General features: G+C 40.8%; 1 protein-coding gene across 1 annotated transcript in view; it reads left to right on the top strand.

Annotated features, from left to right (window-relative positions):
- lrp1bb (low density lipoprotein receptor-related protein 1Bb) overlaps positions 1-25,846 on the top strand; it is a 359,341-nt gene that overhangs the window by 154,980 nt on the left and 178,515 nt on the right. Inside the window, exons 4-7 of the mRNA XM_067410627.1 lie at positions 806-934; positions 4,067-4,324; positions 6,452-6,614; positions 23,261-23,483. Coding sequence (XP_067266728.1) covers positions 806-934; positions 4,067-4,324; positions 6,452-6,614; positions 23,261-23,483 — 773 coding nt within the window. The remainder of the gene's footprint in view (positions 1-805; positions 935-4,066; positions 4,325-6,451; positions 6,615-23,260; positions 23,484-25,846) is intronic.

Raw genomic sequence — 25,846 nt, forward strand, 5'->3', positions numbered from 1 at the left:
TCCTTCGTTTGTCTGCCTATTGTTCTGTCGTTCTATCTATCTATCTATCTATCTATCTATCTATCTATCTATCTATCTATCTATCTATCTATCTATCTATCTATCTATCTATCTATCTATCTATCTATATCTATCTATCCAGCTATCTATCTATCTATCCAGCTATCTATCTATCTATCTATCTATCTATCTATCTATCTATCATCTGTCTGTCTGTCTGTCATTCTATATATCTATCATTCTGTCTGTCTATCGTTCCGTCTCTTTGTCTGTCTGTCTATCGTTCTCTCTGTCTATCGTTCGTTCATTCGTCTGTCTATTGTTCTGTCGTTCTATCTATCTATCTATCTATCTATCTATCTATCTATCTATCTATCTATCTATCTATCTATCTATCTATCTATCTATCTATCTATCTATCTATCTATCTATCTATCTATCTATCTATCTGTCTGTCTGTCTGTCTGTCTGTCTGTCTGTCTGTCTATCTATTGTTCTGTCTGTCTGTCTGAATTGAAAGCCTAATAGAAAATGAACAATATTCTGAAAGTTAAACTACTACTATCAGGCCATATTTTGTACCCTGTTCGTAAAAAGGTTTCTCTGGACGTTCAACCAAGACAAATCAGTTCATCACCATTGGAACAGGCAAAGCTCTGGAGACTGGTGTAAGGCAGGACTTGCCCGGAGATGCTAGGTGGCATAGGGAGAAGCCACCGAGAGGCCACATTAAGTGGATTTTATGTATTTGGGTCATGTTTGAGCACACCTAATTTGTCATAAATGACTCTTCCTCTGTGTACAGATCATGATGAATGCTCCATGTATGGGACATGCAGCCAGACCTGCATGAACACCTATGGGTCATATCGCTGCAGCTGTACAGATGGGTACAGCCTGCAGCCGAACAGACGCTCCTGCATAGCCAAACACGGTAAGAGCATGATGAATTAATGACCGGGGATCTGCATAAGCCGCCTGAAATGTTGTCACGTCCTGATATTGTTCTTTCACAAGAGTGCACCGAGTTGAAACAAGGTGGATTATTACTCGGTGTGATAGGAATAAAATTAACTTACAGCAGCACAGCTCTGCTTTAAGCCATCTTTGGAGCTGGAGCTAATTTTCTGACCTTGGAAAACATGTTCCAATGTGTGCTTCAGAAATATCCAATGATGATTAGATGTTGCGTGTATCTGAAACAACTTAATGCAGTTCGGCTCATTGATAGCCACTCAAATACTGTAGGAGAGTTGGCACACAGGGAAATTGTCAAAAGGGCTATGTTTCAAAATCTATAAGATTGAGTCAGTAATTCAATTACACAATCAGGGGTTTTGTATGTTAATTTCAGAAAGCTGGTTCAACAGCCATTTTCAGTTAATTGTTATAAAAAAAAAATTAAAATAAAAAAAAGCTTTCAAGATTCACACATGAATGCAGACTAAACCATACAGTTCAGCCTCTCATTCCCATAAGAACCTGAAAATTGAGGCAGTTTACTTTGGAGATTCCGCTACAGTCCTTATATCAGTGTTGCTGTGCCAAGGGACAGAAATAATGGAGCTATTGGTGGAAGATAAGCCAGACATTGAGGATTAAGTGGAGGCTGAGTTTTATGAAGAGCAGTGCCCGGTTGCATAAAGCACCTTAAGTTTTTCCCTTAAGTATGACACTTAAGGCGTGATTTCCCCTTAACTAAGGGAATGACTTAAGGGTGTTGCATATAATCTCTTAAATTGTTCTCTTAGGTAAGGGAAACCGTTAAGTGTTTAACGACAGCATCCCAGGTTTTGCCGTTAAAAAATTCTACTGTTGCCATGGACACGTTATTTGTTAATACGTATCGTGGTAAGTTTTCACAGAAAACAACATAATATGGATAAGGAAAACAAAAAAGAAAACCAAATATGAAAGAGACGAGAAACTCAAATTGATTGTTTACTCAAAATTGAGATTTCTGCCGTCATTCACTCACCCTGACACCCTCATGTCGTTCCAAACCCATAAGACTTTCATTCATCTTTGGATAACAAATAAAGATATTTTTAATATTCTCTCATCATTTATGTCCATTTATTGAAAGACATCCATATGATTACGGCTGTGTCGGAAGCTCAAATGTGCGCGCAAGAACAAATGAGGTTTGTTTTTGCGTGTGATGCACGCACGTTTGCGCTTCCGTTGACCATGTAAGATATGTTATAAGATATGTTATATTTCATCAATGTTTATGTGAATAAACCGCTAAAATACAATTTGTCTATCATATAAAGCGGCCGATCGTGGCACGTTATACGACTTGGATTGAACCTGCTCACTCTGTGTAACACTTAAGGTGAAGTTTTACGAACCTTACGATATACTTAGGGAAATGAAGGTTAAGGGGCTTTATGCAACACTTACGCATTACTTAAGTGAAATATATATACTTAAGGGAAATTCTTAAGGGTTTATGACGTTTCGCCTAAAGAAACCCTTAAGTAACACTTAACGGTTATTTTCTGCAACACCCTTAAGTTTAAGGGAAACATAAGGGCGATCTTAAGGGAAAATTACACTTAAGGTGCTTTATGCAACCGGGCACAGGGCCTGAAGGACAGCTATTCTCTGTCTTTATCAGGCCATGCCAATGATTACTTGCCTAATGGCACCTGCCTGTGAGAGTGTCTCCCCACCAGCCACAAATCCAATCAAGTTTATCATTAAATCGGCTGCTTTTGTAATAAGGGGGTTTTGTAGGGAAAACACTCACTACAATTCTAAATGGATTCTAATCCCTTTTGTAGATTGGCCGTTTGTTTGGGCTCAGGTAATTGTAGTCGTTTTAATAAAAAGTGTGATTCAGTCCCAAACGTTCAATAGCTAGGGTTTTGATTTTTTTTTTTTTTTTTTTTTTTTTAGAGCTTTGAGAATTATTCTAAAATGAGAAAATGTGCTGCATATATTTGAATCTTACTGACTTAAAAGTGTTGTTATAACTTATTGGGATTATCTTGGAAATGATAAGTGCCAATTTTAGAAAATTCTCAGGACCATTGTGTCATTTGCAGTCTAATGCATTTTGGTGCTGTAAACCCACCCCTGCATAAATGAATTAGGTTGATTGCACACAATTCATGAATAAATTGTGTTGCAGCATGTGCTAGGTGTGAGGGCCTCAAAGGATGCCTCGTGCAAAGCATTTTGTGACCTAAAAAGATGATGCGTCCTTGTATTGGTGCAGTGCACTGAAACCGGTTTGCACATGTTTTAAATTAAATGGAGATTACGCCACTGTACGCTCTTTGGGAAATAGCTAGCAGGCAGCTGCGCACCTTGCTGCTGGATGCAGAATCTGTCCCGCGTTTAATCAATGTGACTGCTTTCCTATGAGGAATAAACTGAATATCATTACCCATAAACTTAACTGAACTCAGTGCTCACCCACATTAATATTAATTTAGCAGAAAGAGGTTGTTGCACTGGGATAACTATGAGGTTTTCATTAGATGTAAGTAAAAGCTCATGCATATATATTTCAATTAATCAACTTTCCCCCGGCCGTCTGACGGGTGCCAACGGAGGATGGCTTAGCCATTAGAAAGGTGAATTTTGAATAAGACTCCAAAAAATGAATACACCGCAAAATAATTTAAAAGAAAGATGTTTTGGTGGTTTATTGTACATATTTTATGTTACATTTAATTTATATTAATTTTTTTATACACACTTTTTTATACACATTATATATATATATATATATATATATATATATATATATATATATATATATATATATATACAGACACACACACACACACATTCAGCATGTATTGTATTATACAGTATGAATGTAATACCCACTTTCACTTGCGATATTCATTGCAAAGCTGAATAGTAACATAAATGTCCAACTGACTGCTGCATTTTGAAAATGGTTTTCTCTCCTAAGAGACATGCTTCTCAATTACCCGTGCCCTCTGCAGAAGCCTTTATTATCCTATCCCATTGAAAGCATGGAATGCCCAGGAAATGCCTTGGCCTCAAGCTGTCTTGTCACTATTTTCCCATCCATCTATTCCAGAGCCCAGCGAAAACCCTGCAGCACTGTTGATTGGAGGCTCGGATAATATTATAATCACAGCCCTAAATGGATCCCGCCTGCAAACCCTCAAACAATTGGACTCAAATGGGACTCATGGCTTGGATTTTAACCACAAAGAAGAATCAGTATGCTGGGTCACATCCTCAGAGTCCTCCGGACAACTCCGGTGTGCCAGGATGAGGAAAGCAAGTGGCTTCACTAAAGAACAGGAAGTCAAGACTATCCAGAACCTCCACGGTATGGTTCAGAGTGTATTTTATACACTCCTGCTACATTGAGGTCATGGTGCAACAAAACTGATGCATTCATTTTGATGGGTGATAAGACCAAGAGAGATGACAAAATGTATGTTTGTACACGATTCAAAATTTATTTTGCCTTTTAAATTCCAATTCAATACAGACAGGATGCAGAATTTGAATTCCAATTTAATGACAGAGAATTAAAATGTAATGAAATTCAAAGAAATGCAATGCAGGAATTTTACTTTTCAGAAGGAATTACTCATACATACATTAACATACACACAATATATGGGGTATATCCAGAAAATATAAATGGTATTAATAATCATTATTTAAAAATGCTACCTATAAAAATATAGATTTAATTTGCATGGTATGTATTTCATTATATTTAATACATTCACTTGAATTTTATGAGAAATTTCCTTGAATGCTCTAATTTATCCCAAAATAATGTGAAAAGAATAAAGAAATGTTATGACAGTATTGAACTTATTTTGGAGAAATATGTCTAAGACATCAAAATTAATTTATTAATGAAATATGTTTGTTGTTTGAAACGTCAAATCATTCCAATTCAGTTCAAATTCATGACCTGTAAGAGAGCTAATTCTGAATTTTACCCAGTCCTGAGTTTTATATAAAGTACTAATGTGAAGTAAGTTCAGTAAACTGTCCTTTTCTCATGAAACCTCATTCTCATTTTAAACAAAACCTTTAGTGTAATACTGAGTTGTGCTTGACTGCATAGTGCTTATCCAAGCTTTATGGATGCTAACAGAGCTTATCCTTTATTTATCACTACATGAAGTGCTTTATGCACATTTGTGCAGTACATTCTGCAGTATGTATCCATTAAGATTCATTAAAAGATTCAAATTGAAAATGATTTATTACTCATTTAAGTCTGTCTTTTAAGTCTATTAGTCTGTTCTTTTTTGGTCTTGATTCAGAAAATAATAACATGTTCTCATTTTGGGATATTGATCCAAATAATAGCCTTTAAACCAAGAATTTATTCGTGACTTCATTTCTTCATGAACTGAAATAAGCAAAGCATTTCGGTTATACCATATTTCAAGTCTAGTGCAGTGCATTAAAAGCCTCTAATGGACCCCAAGTTTATGATCTTGAAAAAAATAAACAACTTGTACTAATATAACTTACTTTATAGGGCATAAAAACGTTTTGTTTTGTTCAACGTTCAGTAGACCATTTAGGAGAAGACGTCACGGTGATCGGAGTACAAAACATCTTTGTTGATCCTTGAACAACTTTCCAATCAACCAATCAGATTTGAGGGACAGGTTTACAGTTTATGTCATGTTTAGGTTTACAACCAGGGTTAGGTGTTTCTACATCAGTGTTATTTACCTATAATTACCCTCTGATTTTAGGAATAACAAGAATTAGAATCATTGTATTTGAATCTTTAATCGGTTACTGGCATAAAGTTGGTTTGACGTTGGACGTTCAATATTCGTAAATTTAGGGACTGTCTTTAAAGTTAACATCCGACATTGGAATGCACGTTTCTAACTTCAAAAACATTTGAAGAGAACTTTTTACAGTCATAAAACCAAAGGTAAAGTGTTCATCTAGGTGTCATCTATGATACACACCTTTTATATTGTTGGCATATGGCAGGCATTTTTAATTTTATTAAAAAAAAACAAAAAAAACAATGCATAATGTTTGTTTTACTTTTTCCTTCTGTTTTTTTATTTTTTATTATGCCAGTTAATATACTTAATTAATATAAAAATAAGCAATTTTTAAATTATATCTAAAATTAATAATATTGGGATAACATATTTTATATAATATATAGGTATATATATTAAACAAAATATGCAGATCAGAATTTGTTTCACACTATGCAAACTGGCACTAACAACATATATTTGAATATATCTACTGAAACCATTGAAAAGTATGCTATATAGACTCATAATGTGCTTTCATGAATAAGGTTTTTCATGAATATGAATAATTAGCTATTCATGCCAAGAATTCTCAATGACTAGTGGAGGACATGCCATTAATGATATGTCGCATTTATACATTAGCTTGCTTTGTGTGAATTGACAAAACATTGATATTTTTTCCTTTGTTCCAGATGTTGATCAGTTAGCATTTGACTGGCTCACAGGAAACCTTTACTTTGTGGATCAAGCAAGCAACAGGATATTTGTTTGCAACCAGTATGGAGATACCTGTGTTACAGTGATAGACCTCGACCTGTTGAATCCTAAAGCAATGGTTTTGGATCCTCTAATGGGGTGAGTTGAAAATGCATGAAGCGAGATTTGATCTTTGACAAGGCCTTTGATGATCTAAATCCTCTCACATGCATCACAATATTTTAGGAAATCATTTCTCTGAATGTTTCTTGGCTGTATTGTTCCCAGAGCTAAATATTTACTCTTCTTTTCGACAACGTCTGGATCTGCATGATTGTGCTACGACTCCCGCAGTCAGGAGTGTCATTAGTATTCCACGATTTATCCAGCATCCCACAGTCTCGAACACCCTTGCAGAAATCTGCTTTACACAAATTTTGCTTTGCTTTGACACCACAAAGCCATATTTGAAACAAGGGGTGGTGGATCCCTCAACTCAGCATAGTGATTGTGGAAATGTTTCGGGAGAAATGAGTAAAGGAACACAAAGAGTCCTCAAAGGAGAAAAGGGCAGCATGATTATTCTAGTTATTAGCTGCTAAAAGGAGCACTGTGGTAATATTCCCGGCAAGCTTAGAATAGGAATTCAGGAGAGAGTTTGTCCCATTTATTCATGAGAGTGCAAGGACAGGCAGTGCATTCTGTTCCGGGTTTTTTAATGAGACGCCTTGTGCCCAGTGAACCTAAATTGTAGCGCCTGTGTTCAGTAAGACTGAAGACTGCAAGGAGAGCCTAGGCCATCAATTTCTGTTCCGTTCTTCACTCTGTGGTTGTCATCCTTTTGTTTTCGTGCTGTGACTCTGACAAAAATGAAATCCTGACTACCCTGAATGAAGGCTTATTTTAAAGAAATGACAGCCGTTTATCTCTCAGAGCCTAAATGCTGTGTTCTTTTTCTGTGATCAACAACACCCTCTGAGGTCTTTCAAAAACTCTCCAAAGAGTTTGAATGGAACGCACAGAGGGACAAATTTTCTAGAGTTGCGCCACTTTAGTGTTTGGCATTTTTGTGCTAAAGTGCGTTTTAGTGCAGACTGTATAAAGCAGAGAAGATCTGTAGGAATAAAAATCGATTGTACCCTAACTAAAAGAGCCAGATTCTTGTTTGTTCACTTTAAAACTTTTTTTTAATGTTTTGGCCATTTTGTGGTGTTACCTGATTTGCATCAGGGTCATCCCATCTCAAATCAACCAAATTTTGAAAATTTCCCCAGATCACATTTTTGATTTTGTTAATATTTTTTCTGTAGAAAGACAAACATAAATAGTGATGAAAGCCAAAATATTAAATGTGACACATGTATATTTACTGAGTAATACACTTTGTAGAGGGGGGTCAAAATGACAGTTTTCACCTGAGATTTGGAGCCAATTAACAGGGGTGTAAAAATAACTTCAGAAAGATAGCAGCATCATTATTTTTATTTTTACAGAGAGATTGGTCTTTTAGTAAAATCTGTTGACTTTAGCAATCTTTGTTTTATTATATGGGTAGTATGAAATTTGGACATTGTACATGTTGTAACTATAACGTGACCTACCAGTGTTAGTTGTGTTTCTCTTCCATATAAATCCCCTCCAGTGGCCTCATGGGATTGTAAAGTGTCCATCGATTGCGCACTTCAGAATCTCGACAGAAGTAGTAGGTCATCAGGTTCCCATTCAGTCGGTCACGTTCGACGTACGTCGGACAGACCGACGAATAGGAATCTCGCTAGAGAGGCCAATCTACTTCGAGTGTAACTAAACGAGCCAATGCACATTGGCATGCAATCATATGCATCAGCTGCTCGCCTCGCAGCGCGGGTATATAATGAGCAGCAGGTGCGTTGCATCTTCAGCTTTTCGCTTCGGAGCCGAACGGTGTTGTTCCTGTTCTCTGCAAGCGAGTGTCTGCTAGAAGACGAGTCAAGCTTTTGGTTGAACTTCTCTTTTTTTCCGAGTGCGGGCGAACAGCACAGCAGCGGGGTCGACGTCCTCTCTTTTTCTGTTTCGTTTGCCGTTTTTGAGCAAATAGCTGTTTGACAGCGTCAGAAGGCTGTTCTCACGGCCGGTACGGTGCGCTTTTGAGTGCTGAAAAGCCGTTTTTACGGCTGGTAAGAGTGAGCGCCTTCAAAGAGAGAGAAAGCACATGACAGGCTGCACACAATCCCTGTCTGTGTTGCGGTGGCCGTTCCCCTGCGTGCTTCAGCACTTCTAAAAGAGTAAAGTCCCTGAAAGAGCTTACACAAGTAGATTTGCGTCTTTTTAAAGACGACATCCTACTTGTGTTTCTGGATGCGATCGTTCCTGTCCTCACTGACGGCCACGATCACCGTTTCGCATGTCTGGGCGCGTGCTGAAATGATGTTCGTGGGTGTTCATGTTTTCATATGAGAACATGATCACGTCGACACGCCGGTCGTGACTCTTCTTTCTCCGGGAAGCTTGAGTCCCCTCTGTTGTTGGCCAGCTGCCGCTTGTGTGTAAAAGCACAGCCGCGGCTCTGCCCGACACTCTGGGAGACCGCGGAGATCAGCGAGAGCAAACCTCTCGCTCCTCTGCGTGTCGTGTGCCGTCGAGCTGCCGGGCTGCAGCGCGGGTTGTCACGGCAACCCAGCGCTCGCTCTGCGCTCTAGATGCGCGGTTCCCTTGCGTAATCTCCATTGTAGCGCCCTCTCTGGTGCACCAGAAGAGGTCTACTTTGCTGATATGGCTTGGGTGACATGAGGTTGAGGGGTTCCTTCGGGGAACCAACCCCCTAGGGCCCCTCCCTCTCTAGCGCATTGCAAGCTGTGCAGTTTCTGGATTGGATTGCTGGTCCTTTTCATAGGGGAACCTAGCATTTCATTCAGAGCTCCAGCTGAGGGACAGACGTCGATTGCAGCATCGGAGAGAGTGCTGTTATGCTCTGGAAATGAGGGTGACGCTGCCCACTGTAATGGTGTGTGCTTATGCTGACTCAGATTCAGAGTTTACAGCGATGCTTTCCTGGGTCTTCCAGATGTGCATGGAAAACTTGGCAGTATGGGGGTATATTGGTGCCATAAATATGGAATGCCAAAGGTGCCAATCTGCATAAGTTTTTCCTCTCTCACTACCCTCTTGGATGGGGTGGCTGTACACAGACCACACCCACCCTGCATGTGAGGCCAAGGCACTCTTTTTGCATGAGGGTAGTTCTGTGCTGGGGTTGAGCTGCGCTTGTTGACTAACCGTGATCAAAGTCACGGCGCAGGCCCTCAGCCAGACGATGTCCACCTCCGTGGTCCAGAAGTGCCCCCTGGCTTACCTTGTGAGGTGTGAGAGGTTGTCAAGCTAAATGCTTTCTCAATGCTCCCATCTTACGAGGTGGCCTTTCGGTGACACTGTCGAGGACTGAGCCCAGCGGTTCTCCTCAGTTAGTAGCGGATAGGGGAGCTTCCCATGACAAACCATTGAGTTCCTCTTGGGCCGCCCCTCAGTCTGCTCGTCGCCAAGGGTGTCGTCCCCTGCAAGAAACTCCGGCCCAGCAGGCTCTGCTGTATCCATTGCGGGGAGATGACGCCTCCCGTCTCTGCAGCTGTTTAACTGGTTGGTGAGAATCACCCCTGAGACGGGCGACCCAGAGATGGGTGGGGCTGCTCTTCCACCCCTGGAGGAGGGCCAGGTGGTAAATCCTTTATTGGGTTTGTTTCTGTTCCGCCACTGACCCAAGAGACAGCGGTACCCAAATTTTAAAGAGCAGTTCCTCCATTTCCAGGTCTGAAGAGGGTTTGGAGAGCAGTGGGAGGAGAAAAACCTCACCACTCTCATCCCCCTCTTCTGTCGCCAGCGGACAGCAGCGAGCAGCGGGCAGCGAAAGCCTCGACTGCTCCCTCTGTCCATCCGTGGAGCCAGGTAAGTGTTGCCTAGCACACTGTGACGCCGCTTCGGGCCGCCTCACAAAGAGAGCCCCCCGAGTCGCGTCCCTGTGTTCCACCTCGCTGCCCTGCTGCGGGTACACCGGTGGTCCCTTTGGTCCTGCTTGTACGGTCTCTGCGAGCCGGGTTAGCGCTCCCCAGTCCGTCTCGCTGGCTCCTTCGGACCATCAGGGTCGGCTTTGCGATTCAGTTCGCCCGGCTCCCCCCAAGTTCAGGGACGTCCTCTTCACTACAGTGAAAGATGCCGATGCCCCTGTCCTGCGTGCGGAGATCGCAGTCCTACTGGCGAAGGACGCGATAGAGCCGGTCCCTCCAGCCGATTTGAGGTCGGGGTTCTACAGCCCCTACTTCATTGTACCCAGGAAAAGCGGCGGGTTACGACCGATCTTGGACCTGCGAGTTTTGAATCGGAGCCTCCACAAGCTACCATTCAAAATGCTCACGCAGAAACGCATTTTCGAGTGCATCCGTCCCCGAGATTGGTTTGCAGCGATTGACCTGAAGGACGCGTACTTCCATGTTTCAATTCTTCCGCGACACAGGCCATTCCTGAGATTCGCGTTCGAAGGTCGAGCATATCAGTACAGAGTCCTACCCTTCGGGCTGGCCCTGTCTCCCCGCGTCTTCACGAAAGTCGTGGAGGGAGCCCTTGTTCCCATGAGAGAACGGGGTGTTCGCATTCTCAACTATCTCGACGACTGGCTCATTCTAGCACAGTCCCGGGATCAGTTGTGCAAACACAGGGATTTGGTGCTCAGACACCTCAGCCAGTTGGGGCTTCAGGTCAACTGGGAAAAGAGCAAACTCGCCCCGGTGCAGAGGATCTCTTTTCTCGGTATGGAGTTGGATTCGGTCGAGCAGATAGCACGCCTCACAGAGGAACGTGCTCGGTCAGTGTTGAACTGCCTGAATACATTCAATGGCAGGACAGCGGTCCCACTGAAGTTCTTTCAGAGGCTCCTGGGGCATATGGCGGCTGCTGCGGCTGTAACACCGCTCGGTCTGCTTCATATGAGACCGCTTCAGCACTGGCTTCACGGCCGAGTCCTGAGATGGGCGTGGCAGCGCGGCACATTCCGAGTGCCAATCACTCAGGAGTGCCGCCGAACCTTCAGTCCGTGGTCGGACCCCTTGTTTCTTCGGGCAAGAGTGCCCCTAGAACAGGTGTCCCGGCATGCTGTGGTGTTCACAGATGCTTCTGCCACCGGCTGGGGTGCCACGTAATACGGGCATGCAGTCTCAGGGGTTTGGACGGGACCCCATCTGCATTGGCACATCAATTGCCTCGAGTTGCTGGCAGTACGCCTTGCTCTGAGCCGCCTCAAAGGCCTGCTTCAGGGCAAGCATGTACTGGTCCGTATGGACAAACCTGCGACCGTTGCGTACATCAACCGTCAAGGTGGTCTACGCTCCCGTCGCATGTCACAACTCGCCCGCCATCTCCTCCTGTGGAGTCGGAAGCATCTGAGGTCGCTTCGCGCCATTCATGTCTCCGGTGTGCTCAACCGTGTGGCCGACGAGCTATCACGAGCTGCGCTGCCAGGAGAGTGGCGACTCCACCCCCAGGTGGTTCAGCTGATCTGGAGAGAATTCGGAAAGGCTCAGGTAGACCTGTTTGCCTCACCAGAAACCTCCCACTGCCAGTTGTTTTACTCTCTGACCGAGGGGACACTCGGGACAGATGCACTGGCTCACAGCTGGCCCCGGGGCCTGCGCAAATATGCGTTTCCCCCAGTGAGCCTACTTGCACAGACCCTGTGCAAAGTCAGGGAGGACGAGGAGCAGGTCTTGTTAGTTGCGCCTTACTGGCCCAACCGGACCTGGTTCCCAGAACTCTCACTCCTCGCGACAGCCCCTCCCTGGCCCATCCCTCTGAGGAAAGACCTTCTTTCTCAGAGACGGGGCACTCTTTGGCACCCGCGTCCAGACCTCTGGAAACTCCATGTCTGGTCCCTTGGACGGGATGCGGAGGTTCTAGGTGACTTACCCCCTGAGGTACTTAACACCATCACTTCGGCACGTGCACTGTCTACGAGACGTGCTTACGCCTCCAAAGTGGAACCTGTCCGTCGAGTGGTGCTCTTCTCGCCGGGAAGACCCCCGAAGATGCTCGATCAGAGTCGTGCTTTCCTTCTTGCAGTAGGGTTGGAGCGTAGGCTGTCCCCACTCCACCCTCAAAAGTCCATACTGCTGCTATATCCGCTTACCACGACCACTTAGATGGCAAATCTGTTGGTCAGCACGACCTGGTCATCAGGTTCCTTAGGGGGGCGAGACGGTTAAATCCTTCTCGTCCCCTCTCCATACCCTCTTGGGACCTCACTCTGGTGCTGAGAGCACTTCAGATTGCTCCCTTTGAGCCTTTGCTGTCAGCAGACTTAAAGATTCTGTCTATGAAGACTTTGCTGCTGGTGGCATTGGCCTCCATCAAGAGGGTAGGGGACCTGCAGTCATTTTCGGTCGACGAATCGTGCCTGGAGTTCGGGCCGGGTGATAGCCACGTGGTACTAAGACCCCGGCCTGGCTATGTGACCAAGGTTCCTACCACTCCCTTCAGGGACCAGGTGGTGAGCCTGCAAGCGCTGCCCTCGGAGGAGGCAGACCCAGCCCTGGCTTTACTCTGTCCAGTCCGCGCTTTGCGACTGTACATAGACAGAACATAAAGCCTCAGGACCTCAGACCAGCTCTTGTCTGTTATGGAGGCCAGCAGAAGGGAAAGGCTGTCTCCAAGCAGAGGATGGCCCACTGGATAGTGGATGCCATCGCCCTGGCTTACCAAGCTCAGGGTGTGCCCTGCCCGCTCAGGTTGCATGCTCACTCCACGAGAGGTGTCGCATCCTCCTGGGCGCTGGCTCGTGGCGCCTCGCTGACAGACATTTGTAGAGCTGCGGGCTGGGCGACACCTAACACGTTCGCTAGATACTATAGCCTTCGTGTCGAGCCGGCCTCCTCCCATGTTCTCGCCACAGGTCAGAGGCACGGAGAGGCCCCGGCTTAGTGTCGGCTTGCTGCGCTACATGCGCTTCTTTTCTCCAGAGAGTCCCTACAAGGCAGACCCTGTCGAGTCCTCCGATATCCCTTCGGCAGCCGACGTGGCGGAGCGTCTGGCGCCAGGCCTATACTCCGTTGTATCCTTGAGAACCGGGTTTAGGCTGGGTTCCATATGTGTGACCCTACGGGGATCCCATATGGTTGGTTCCACGGTTGCTCCTAAACGAAGCCCGTGTCTTTCCCTCTGGGAGAACCTACCCTTCATCGGGTTGGAGTCAACCCAGCTCTTCCATATGTAGCACAGCCCTACAGGGTTAGTCCATATGTACTTCTCCACATAACTCCTTCGGGGAAGGATGTGGCTTCCGCAGCGTTCCTTTCCCAGCGAAGGGTACGCTTTCCCAGCGTTATCCAATAGTCTCACTGAATGGGTTTTGGGGAACAGCAGTGATCGACTCTCTATGTGTTAGCCCTGTCCAACCATCCTCAGGCAAGGGGGTTCAGGTGGCTTGCAACAGAGCGCTGGAAGGGGGCAGCTCCTGTGGCGCTTTGGTAGGGATTCCTATTCGTCGGTCTGTCCGACGTACGTCGAACGTGACCGACTGAATGGGAACGTCTCGGTTACAAAGGTAACCCTCATTCCCTGAAGGAGGGAACGGAGACGTACGTCCCGTCGCCACAGTCGCTGTACCCCGCTGATGCTGCCGCCTATCCGGTTCGGCTCCTCAGCGAAAACCTGAAGATGCAACGCACCTGCTGCTCATTATATACCCGCGCTGCGAGGCGAGCAGCTGATGCATATGATTGCATGCCAATGTGCATTGGCTCGTTTAGTTACACTCGAAGTAGATTGGCCTCTCTAGCGAGATTCCTATTCGTCGGTCTGTCCGACGTACGTCTCCGTTCCCTCCTTCAGGGAACGAGGGTTACCTTTGTAACCGAGACGTTACTTTTCGCCTACTGTTTTCCAGACATATTACTCTTTTGGCATACTGTTTTTCACATACTATATAGATAGGGAAGTATTCGATTTTGATGCAGCATTGGTCTTGTATCCCCGAAATAGCTGCCAGGAAGCATTGCAAATGTGGCTGCCGAGTGAACAGACTTTGCCATTTCCTAATGTCTTTGTTTGTTACGTGGTCCCATCGTGTTAACCCTAGGCTCGTGCAGAGCATCCGTATCTCCACGATGTGCAGACCTTGTTCATGTTTCACCTGATGGGCCACAGGGAAAATGAACAAAAGAACCACATTTGTGACCCGTGTTGGCAAAATGGGTCAGAATGAGCACATGCTAAGTTTGAGCGACAGGTAAAACAAGTGAAAAATGGCAATTTTGGTTGAAATTGAGGTTTCACAAAAATGAGTTCATTAAGCCCTCGTCTAGCGATCTCAGTGCGCTAGATAGCAATTAAACATCTAAAAGTATCTTTATTTGTATCTTTCTGAGAGGAGTACCTTCCCTTTGTCCATAAAAAATGTTGTTTTTCTCTGCTTGCTTCTGGATGACTGGCGCTTTCCCCTTAGCACAAGTTTGGTATTGTTGTAAAGCACAGCCAACTTTGTGAATATTCATAGCGAATTCTCGATGATATGCGTCTGAACAAATAAAATGGGATTTTCAAACTCATGGTGATGTATGCAAAACAATCTTACTGGCACTGACAGATCTGAAGCTCGTGCACAAAGACGCCACGATCCCAATATACACAGAATTACAGTTACAGTTTTTTTTTCCCCTATAGATATGGGTTTCGACTTGGTTTGTGCCAAATGTGGTGGTATTACCAGGGATTTTAAGGTTTGGTTGCTAGGTGATTTTGTTTTGGAACCTTCAGAAACTTCTTCTCAAAACTGACTCTATCGAATTCAAATAGGTGTAGCTCAGTCATTTTTTGTCAGATTCCAACAAATCACTCACCATTTTGGATGAATTTTAATAGAGAATGAAAAAACAATAAACCATTTTCGAAAATTTGCTCATTGCGACTCATTTTGCCAGCACGGGTCACATTTGTTTGAATCTTTTGTAATATTATAATATATTATCCTTCCTGATTAAAGGTATTAATTTCTTAACATTTGAAACATTCAAAAAAATATAAAAACTTGGCAAGATACAGCACTGGCTTGTTTTTGTAGCTTTTTTCAACTCTTTAAAGCTCTCTGTGTGCAGTACATATGCTGTAGGATACAGCTTTAGAAACATATGCTTCTGGTTTTGAGCTTTTCTCTTGGGTTCCCATATGTTTTTGAAAGATCCCCTTATTCACCTCGCATTGCCGACCTTAAGCAGAAAATCCGGTTTAGGAAAAATCTTGAAGTTGGCCCTTTTTACCCTTATCAAACAAGCTCAACACTGTTCCTCCTCCATTGACTGTGAATGTGCCTTTTTGTGTCCTTTTATGGTCCATGATGAGCATGTAATTGTACCAACATAAATGCTTCTTTTTTTTTTTTTACACACTCTTGGTGCGTTTACATGAACATAACCCACGGGGAATGGCTCTCTCACATTTGTACATGCCCTTCAGTGCATCCAGCATCCAGCTAGTTTCCTCCCGGGATTGTGGGAGAGAAGCACAGCGGTTAAACCTCCAGGCTTCAGCAAAGTACAGTTTACTACATTACATATCTGTTCTGCTTTTTTGGTCCTCCTCCTGTAATTGGCGAGATGAGGTTGGAGCTGCTTGTGTGTGAGGGAGACTGCGGAAACACGGGAGGTCTGTCAGCCTGGAGCGGTGGAGTGAAAACAAAAGAAATTGGGGCGGTTTGTGATAGTGGCTCAGCATGAGGCACGGTAGTTATGGAAAGAGTTCACGAAACACTAAGTGCCTAGTTTGTGGTTTTGATATATTTTGCTTTTCCTTTCCTATTTTTTCTTTCTTTTTTTTTCCAATTTCTCGCCTGCTTTCCAGAAGGAGCCTCCGTCCTCTTCTACGCATCTGGAGAGGCTTTATGTAAAATTTAGCTTTCTAATTTGAAACAAAAATCCCAGAGAGGGAATAAGGCTGAACTTGGTTTAACCTCGTTTTTCAAAGTCTAACTTAAATTCCCCAAATCAGTTTGAAAAAGCAGGGTGAAAGATTTGTTTTCCACCATAGTCAGTGGAGAGTGTGAAACTTGAATTTGATTCAGATGAAAATGAAAACAGAGCTGAGTGCTAATCTTACTACATCCACTATTCTAACCCTCTTGTTTGGTAATCTGTCTTGGTGAAAGAAAAGGGAGGCATTTTCTGTTCACTATTCTCTACAGTAATGAAATTCCCCTGCGGTTCGGTGTTTGGGTTGGACCATTGTGTCACCTTGCAGTGATTACTTAAAGTCGGGGTCTAAAGGTCTTAAACAGCAGATGAGATGTATGACTGGGTCAGATTGGTTCCCATTGTGTTCTGTGGTTTGTCTGGGCTTATTGAGTTTGTTATCAAAACCACCAAACAAATAAAGTATTGTAGATTTATCATTCTCTGGTCATTGTTATGTAGTATTAGAATGCAACTATTCCATTCACTGGAAGAATATTTTCTTGCATCCATGTCTCATCTGTTTGTATTATTAGAATCAGATTTAGGAAGTAAATACACAGCACAGTGAACAATGGGGGAAAATCTTTGCTTGCCTCAAATATACAAACTCAGTCCTAGAGCACAGAGCAATTTACAGCATATGCACAAATTATGGATTTATTTTAAATGAAGCTTCATGGTGGTCCTCTCATTACTGTAATGTTTGTACAGTTTTGTTTGTGGGACATATTTTAGACCTGTTGAATTTCAGTCTTAATTATTAAATGTATTTTTTTATTCTTATTATATTAATTCTAATTATAGATTCTGGTTGGATGAGGATTATATATTTTATAAATGCATCAAGTTGAAATTATCCTAATGAACTATACTACTTAGTGGGAGAATATTTATTTTGTATGAACTATGATGCATGACCTCTCTTGGCTTATTAATTTGCTGAACACAAGTTAACATGTTAAATGTATACTATGCAGATTCAACCCTATGCGTCTATTAAACATAAGATGTTTTGACCCAACCATCCCACAGATTAAATGGGGATCAGTGGATAATATCATGGATTGCTGTGTGAGTGCTTTTCTTTATTATAATGCAGCAGAAGGAAGATACTGTACTTGATACCTTATCAGTTTATTCTTCTTTGTCATTTATTTTAGTGTTATATTTGACATTACAAATCTGATTCAGCAGTGCTTGAATCTGATATGTGGCACTGGCACATTCAGAAAGAGACTGATCCTCCTTCTAACAACAATGGTTCTCTATAGTCTGACCTTAGCAGAAGTTAAAAGGCCATCACACAGATAATACATATGCTAATTTGGAGGAGTTATATAGTCTTATACTGTATATTACATTAACCCAAATGGAAATATGAACAATTAACTATATACATTTCTATTTATAAATAATTATAAATTTTTAGATGAGTTAGATTGAATTAACTTGATGTAGCAGAATTAATACCACAATCAACTATAACTAACAGCTAATACATAATCACCTAACAGCGATCACTCAGTGTTATTTGTTTATTAATTCTAAGAAATGTTAATTTCTGTGGTATCTGCATGATTAGGGACTCCAGTTCATGAGCACGAACCACAAACAACTTTACGTGTGGCATGGACTAGATTTTATTAACTAATAAACACTTAGACTAATTTAACATACACACACATACATACTGTAAGAGCATTAATTCTTTATTTCTCATTGGTTATTCACAATCACGTGGGCACAGGTGATCACTGTTTTCTTTATTATTTCCTCTGTGGGATTGATTTTTAGTTGGTGGAAGGGGCGAGTAGCAGGAGCCAACTTTCTGTTGACCGTATTCAGTGCTTGTCAAGTCATGTTTTTTGTGTGCTTAAATAAAACCAAAAGGGAAGTTGAATCTTCGTCTTCCTTTGATGTCAAGATCAAGTGCAAACGAGTCACGAGCCCACTACTTAGCCTCTATGTGGCTATTGGATGCCGCTAATACATACAGTTTAGCAATGGAAAGAGAGCTGAAGCAGAATACAGGAAAGCAAGAAGTTTGAAATTCAGCAGATCAACAGCCTTGAGCAAACCATCAGTTTCTTAGTTCTAACGCACCTTCCTTTAAAAGGGGTAGGGGATACATAATGTATCAAATAATGAGACTAAGTTTGGCACTTGCATGTCTTCTCCATTTGAATAAAAGTGTCCTCAATTTGTTGAGGCTCCAGTTGATCTTTGCTGATGTTGTTTTGAGGAGAGAGAGCCAGTTTGAGTCAGTTTTGAGGCTGCAGCCTGGCACAAACTTATGGGTCCTTAGAAGACTTCTTGCTATGCATCATCTTCATGTCAGAATTTCTCAAAATCAGTGTGATCTTGTGATCGTGATCTTTTAGTGTGTGAGGATGTCACACTCTCGAAAAGTGAGTGAGCCAATAAGGAGTTGTACATTTGGAGGGAAAGTTCATGATAGTTTGTCTTGTAGCAGAGTGTTTTTTCCTATGAAATTAGATGATGAAATTAGGATGCTAAGAGAATAAATTTCAAGATTCTTATAATATTAATGCATATCATAATAGAAAAATACAATGTAAATGAACACAGAAAATTTAAGGTTGCAGCTCATAGATACCAAACATGCTATACATGTGATCTTGTTTAACTACAGTGTGCAATTCTGAATCATTCCTTCAAAAGTGTTTTAAATAATACATATGCAAAATGATATAGAAGGAAAATCATGAGATTGGATGCGTGTTTATACATTTCACAAGTGGTAATATATACTGTAGAATATATACGATTAAATGGGTTTATTTGTGTGTTAAGTGTAAAGTGAATGAAGTGAGAGTAAAGCTCTCTCTTTATATTCCTTTGTAAAACAGTCTGATCTTGCTGATGTGCCTTTGCTACTATGGTAACCAGAGGCCTGGTTCTGAATCTGGGTGTTAGCTGTGGTTAGAACTTTATCTCATGGTTTCCTTGTTGGGTGAGGGGTATTGTGGATTATTTGTTTTAAATATAACAATTATATTATATTATAAGGCATAATATATAGGCATATTATATTATATTATATTATATTATATTATATTATATTATATTATATTATATTATATTATATTATAATACTGTGATACATTTTTTTTAAGATTCTTTGATGAATAGAATGTAGAAAATAGTAAAAGAAGTGAAATAGAAATCTTTTTTAACATTACACTTTTTTTTTTTTACTGTCACTTGTGATCAATTTAATGCATACTTGCTAAATAAAAGTATTATTTTCTTAAACAAAAATCACACTGACCCCAGGCTTTTGAACGATAGTTTATTTTATTTATTATTTATATTTTGTAGTTTATTTATTTTGTTATTTTAAAATGCTTGTTACTTAACTGTTGCAGGATGTGTGATTTAAACATTGGAGCTTGCCAAATTGAAAATGTGCTTCAGTGTGTCAGTGAACGGACTGTAGGCAGACTGAGAATGGTTTTTAATCCAAGAACAGCTTTTAACAGAACAATGCTGTTAATGTTTTTTTCATGGTATGAATTGTTCTTTTTTATGGAACAATGTAGAATTGATTTCTGTATTGAGGTCTGAACTGATCCAAATGAAGGAGAAAAAAAAAATCTAGCTGAGGAGCACAGAACAAGCAAAACACACCACAGTGTACTGGAACTTTGTACTGTATGTGTTACAGGAGCCAATTATTTTTTATTGTTGGCAGTCAGGAAAGCATCACTGTTACAAGGTTCAATTATTTCCAGCATCCAAAAAACAAAAGATTTGAAGAGGGTCAAGAATCAGAAGCCTTAGAAAGACATGTTTTTTTTTTTTTTGTTTTTTTTTTTTGTTGCATCTTTTACTAATATTCTAATCAGCTAAAGTCTGACTTTGAAACATTTAATGAGTTCTGTGACTTCAGTCCTTAAGGGACAAATGAAATGACTTACAAGGAAAGGTTGATATTGCGCTGCAAAGAATTCTGGATAACAACAGACTACGAGATGGATCTGCCATGATAAAAAGCTCCTTACGGTGAAGTTTTTAATTTCCTTTATGTATTATGTTTGCTTCTCTAGAGCAATTACGCACTTGGGGACCTCTGGCTGCATCTGAACTCTTTCCTTGTTAGATTCCTAATTAAATTATGTGTTTGCAGTATCAGCCACTAGGTATCTGATGTTGTTAAAGCTAGAACACTCAGTCTAGCGCACTTTGCATTCACTGGTAGACTTTTTGTAGCTTTTTGTAGCTTGGTCATCTACCTTAATTAATTTGCATACACAAAGGGCAAAAAATGGAACCTTTTTTGAGCAGGGCTACTGTAATTGAAATACTTCAAAGGAAGACGGTGTCATTTGGTAAATGCATTTATGCATGTCACTAATGAGATCTTGCTTTAATTGGCAACATGTTTTCTGGGTGGAAACAAAAAGAAAGTCTTATAGGAACAACCAGTGATGGAAAAACACTGCTCATGAAATCTTGTTGTATTATGTGTCATAGTAATGGGTACTTTTGAATGAATAGGAACGAAATTCACCCAAAAATAACATTTCTGTCATTATTTACTAAACCTCATGATGTCCCAAACCTGCACTGTATGCTTGAGCTCATGCGTATGGAGAAGTCTTATGAGTTTGGAAAGACATGATAATGATAGAAGTTTCATTTTTGGGTGAGCTCTTTTTTTACATTTTCAACTTTCTTTGGTGTGTAATGTTTAGGGCTGCCCCTGACTAAAGATTTTTCTAGTTGACTAGTAGTCATTCATTTAAGCCATTAGTCGATAGAGACATTAGCAGGGAGACAATTGTTTATTAATAAACTAGTGTTTTCTGAGTCAGTGTCGGCTGCATAGATGTTCTCCGCAGTACTGTATATCAGACGCACCTTTCGAGATATATGTACCTTCCATGAGAATTAGATTATTGAGGATTGTTTTTAATTTTTGTTTCATTGGTTCATTTAAAGGTGCCCTAGATTCAAAAATTGAATTTACCTCGGCATAGTTGAAAAACAAGAGTTCAGTACATGGAAATGACATACAGTGAGTCTCAAACTCCATTGTTTCCTCCTTCTTATATAAATCTCATTTGTTTAAAAGACCTCCGAAGAACAGGCGAATCTCAACATAACACCGACTGTTACATAACAGTCGGGGTGTAAGCCCCCAATATTTGCATAATGCCAGCCCATGATGTTCCCAACATTATAAAAGGCATTAGACAAGGGCAGCCAGTTAACGTCTGGAGCTGCACACAGCCGAATCATCAGACTAGGTAAGCAAGAACAACAGCGAAAAATGGCAGATGGAGCAATAATAACTGACATAATCCATGATATCATGATATTTTTAGTGATATTTGTAAATTGTCTTTCTAAATGTTTTGTTAGCATGTTGCTAATGTACTGTTAAATGTGGTTAAAGTTACCATCGTTTCTTACTGTATTCACGGAGACAAGAGCCGTCGCTATTTTCATTTTTAAACACTTGCAGTGTGTATAATGCATAAACACAACTTCATTCTTTATAAATCTCTCCAACAGTGTAGCATTAGCCGTTAGCCACGGAGGACAGCCTCAAATTCACTCAGAATAAAACTTTTAACATCCAAATAAATACTTTACTCACATAATTCGAAGCATGCATGCAGCATGCATGACGAACATCTTGTAAAGATCCATTTGAGGGTTATATTAGCTGTGTGAACTTTGTAAATGCATTGTAATATAGTCGACAGCTCGTGTGGCAGGAAGCACGCGTCTTAAAGGGGTGGCGCCGAGTGTAAATCAGTGCATTGTTAATGGTGCCCCAAAATAGGCAGTTAAAAAAATTAATTTAAAAAAATCTATGGGGTATTTTGAGCTGAAACTTCACAGACACATTCAGGAGACACCTTAGACTTATATTACATCTTGTGAAAGAACGTTCTTGGGCACCTTTAAAAGTAGACATTTGAAGCCATGCCTGTGAGGCAAGTAGCCTATATGCTGAGTTTCGTTTAATTTTTGTGACGCGCTGCAGTTCACAAAGACTGAGACGGCAGAAAGCGCATCCTGTTTGTTATCTTTATTTTTACAAAAACAATTTGTTGTTTTGTGAGTTTATAAAAATAAAAGTAGACAGTTTCAAATTATGTATTACTCTTATCTGTATGTTCAAAATGACAGAGTATTTTAAGTTGTTTCTGCTGTTATCAGGAAACAGCGCAAGTGATTGTGTCGGCGCCTCCGTGTCATGCAGTAAGCATGCTAATACTTTATCCTCCACACTCCGCACAAACACATAGATATGCGCCTAATAATAGCATGCATTTATCTAGGTAAATGACACTAGAGCGAGTAGCCATATAAAGTTACTTCTTACATGTTTTAAATGATGAGCCATATTTGAGGTCGATGGATGATAGGCGAACGTTTCCTGCCCGACGTATTGTAATTACCACAAGGACCCACCATTAATGCGCTATCCCTCATGGACTGCATGACTTTGCCACTTCCTGTGGATTTTTTTTTTTTTCGACTAATAAAATTTTGGTTGACTAAAGATCTTCTCGATGACTAACGTTGACGTCGACTATTAGGGGACATCCCTAGTACTGTTCCTGTTTGAGCATGAAAAAAGTCTACAAGTGCAAAGTATAGAGACATGAACTAAACAAAGCATTACTGACAGACTGGGAAGAGAGGTGATGCGACAATGTAAAATATGTTAAAAAATTGTTTTTTGAACATTCAAGCATGAAAACCTATTCTAGTAGACCCCAAAAACAAAATCAAGACTTTGTAAAAGGGCATAATAGGTTCTCTTTAAAGAAAATTGCACTTTTCTTTCTTGATGTCTTGCAGGATGCTCTTTTTCACTGATTACGGGAATATAGCCAAACTGGAGCGCTGCAACATGGATGGCACTAACAGAACACGACTTGTGGATTATAAGGTTGAGCGGCCGACTGCAGTGGCTTTGGACCTGGTGAAGAAGTTGGTGTACTGGGCAGATGCATATCTGGATTACATTGAGATGGTGGATTACAACGGCAAAAACAGACACACTATCATCCAGGGATATCAAGTGAGTTCTTTTTGATACATTTTTTTGACTTTGTGATTTATTTTACAGCCTTAGACAACTGTTCAAAAGTTTGGGGTCAGTAAGACTTTTTAAAGTTTTTGAAAGAAGTCTCTAATGCTCTTCAAGGTGACATTTATTTGATCAAAGTAAAACAGTACTATTGTAAAAATGTTATTACAATTTAAAATAAGTCTTTTATATTTTAATATACATTAAAATGTATTTTATTCCTGTGATGGCAAAATTTCAGCAGCCATTACTCCAGTCTTCAGTGTCACATGATCCTTCAGAAATCATTCTAATGTGCTGATTTGGTGTTAAACAACATTTCTTGCTATTACCAATGTTATCAGTTTTTTTTTTTTGTTTTCTTTTGTAACAATACAAGAGCCTTCACTTTTACTTTTGATCAATTTAATGTGTCTGTGCTGTATAGAAGTATCAATTTCTTCCCAAAAAAAAAAAAAGCTTACTGACCCCAAATTATGTATATGAAATTAAAATTGCAATTAAAAAATTACATTTTAATAAATGCCATTTGAATTAATAAATTCTTGAAAAATTAAAAAAAAAAAAAAAAAAAAATTAATACCGACCCCAAACTTTTGAACACTAGTGTACGTTGGTGGAATAAAAATATGTAGTAGCTAAGCAGCCAATTAGCACAAATGTTATTGGTCACATTTACCATTGCTCTGCAAAATTTTGTAGGCAAAATTCTGTCATTTCAATAGAAGTATGTGTGATTGGGAGTTTCGCCTGAGAGCGAAAAAGTTCTACCAGAAAGACTCGGGGAGGTAAGATAACGTGACAACCATATTTATTAACAATCAGCAAACAAAATGTTGTAAGAAAGTTCTTTGGCGTAGGCCCCATCCATAGCTCAGATCCTAAAGGGTTGCGGACTCTGCATTTCCTGCCTGAAGATGAAGGCAGGGGCATAGCCGACCCCCCTGGGAGGTATGGACTGGGACCATCCTGGTGGTGGTGGGGAGGATGGAGGTGAAGGTTTGCGTTAGCATCTGCAAACTCAAACATGTGTCAGCAATCTTATATACTCCAAGTGCAAGATAGTGATTGGTTAGCTCTAAACTAATTGGTGACGTAACATTGAGTCTTCCTGGCAGAACTTACGCTAGAGCTTTCATTTCTCCACATAGATTTCCATAATTTTCATGTTTCATGTTACTCCTGTGTGAGCTGCATCACTGCACTTTTGGCAATGGACATTGAACCTTTTTTGCTCACAAAATCTTGCAGAATTTCCACTAATGATGACCGCACTTTAATACTAGATTTTGAAAATAAAATTTTTTGTTTAGGTAGTTGAGCTCTTAATATTGAAATGTGACTCAGACAGTTACTTGTCATATGCATACTCACCAGTGGTGATGTGAAGGGATGTAAAATATTGTTTGTCTGTCGGATGCAAGACTTTAATCATGCCTGGTAGAGGAAAAGACAGAAACCAACACAGTTGTACACAGATTGATTTCAGGTAATTATTGGTTATGGCATTTATACCTAGCAGCTACTGTATCTGTGTGGCTTGATCTGCGTTTTATTTTCTCAAGCTAGTTCTTGCATTAATTAGTCTAAGCGAACACATGGGCTACAGAAGCTGATTCACCATTTGAATATTTTACCTGAAGTGCACTTACGAGGACAGTAATTAGGGATCATTATTATTCAAAAGTGGACCTCAGCTAAACAACCCAAAGATCTTCTCGCTGTCGGAAAGTGTAGAAGGCCACGTACAAAGAGCAGCAGATTATCGTATGCAGGCAGGTGTGGGTGCATTTGGTTTAATGGTGCTTTTAAATGCGATCCACGACGTATTGATGAGAGGTTGCTAACACATTTAATTTCAATCGCAAATTAAGGTGAGATTCTGCAGGGCCTGGAAACTGTATCTTCAATTTTATGTCATTGTTTTTCCTGAGGGGTGCTTTATTATGTGACGACACCTTTTTATTTAGTCACCCTTTAAGGTGAACCCTTATTTTTATTTAAAGCATGGCTCGTTCATAGGTTACTCACACTCCACTGCGCTCAATTGTATTCAGTGGTGTGCCATTTATTTTAAAGAATGATAGCTCTAGCAAAATGTTGCTCAAGAATTTAGTTTTAAATTATTTAAAAATAGGTAGCCTGTTTTCTCCTCTGAGTTAAAAAAAAAAAAAAGTTTAATTGTGACTATTTCTTTTAATTGTGTTTTTTTATTTCTTTTTCACTTGCAGTTTTGATTTCACAAACATAAATTTGGATGCTTTGTTCGTTAGTTAGTTTGTTTCTTTTTTTGAAAGAAATTAACACATTACGTTGATCAAACGTGACAGGAAAGTCATTTAAAATGTTACAAA

Source organism: Chanodichthys erythropterus, chromosome 14 (assembly GCF_024489055.1).
Source record: "Chanodichthys erythropterus isolate Z2021 chromosome 14, ASM2448905v1, whole genome shotgun sequence".
NCBI lineage: Eukaryota > Metazoa > Chordata > Actinopteri > Cypriniformes > Xenocyprididae > Chanodichthys > Chanodichthys erythropterus.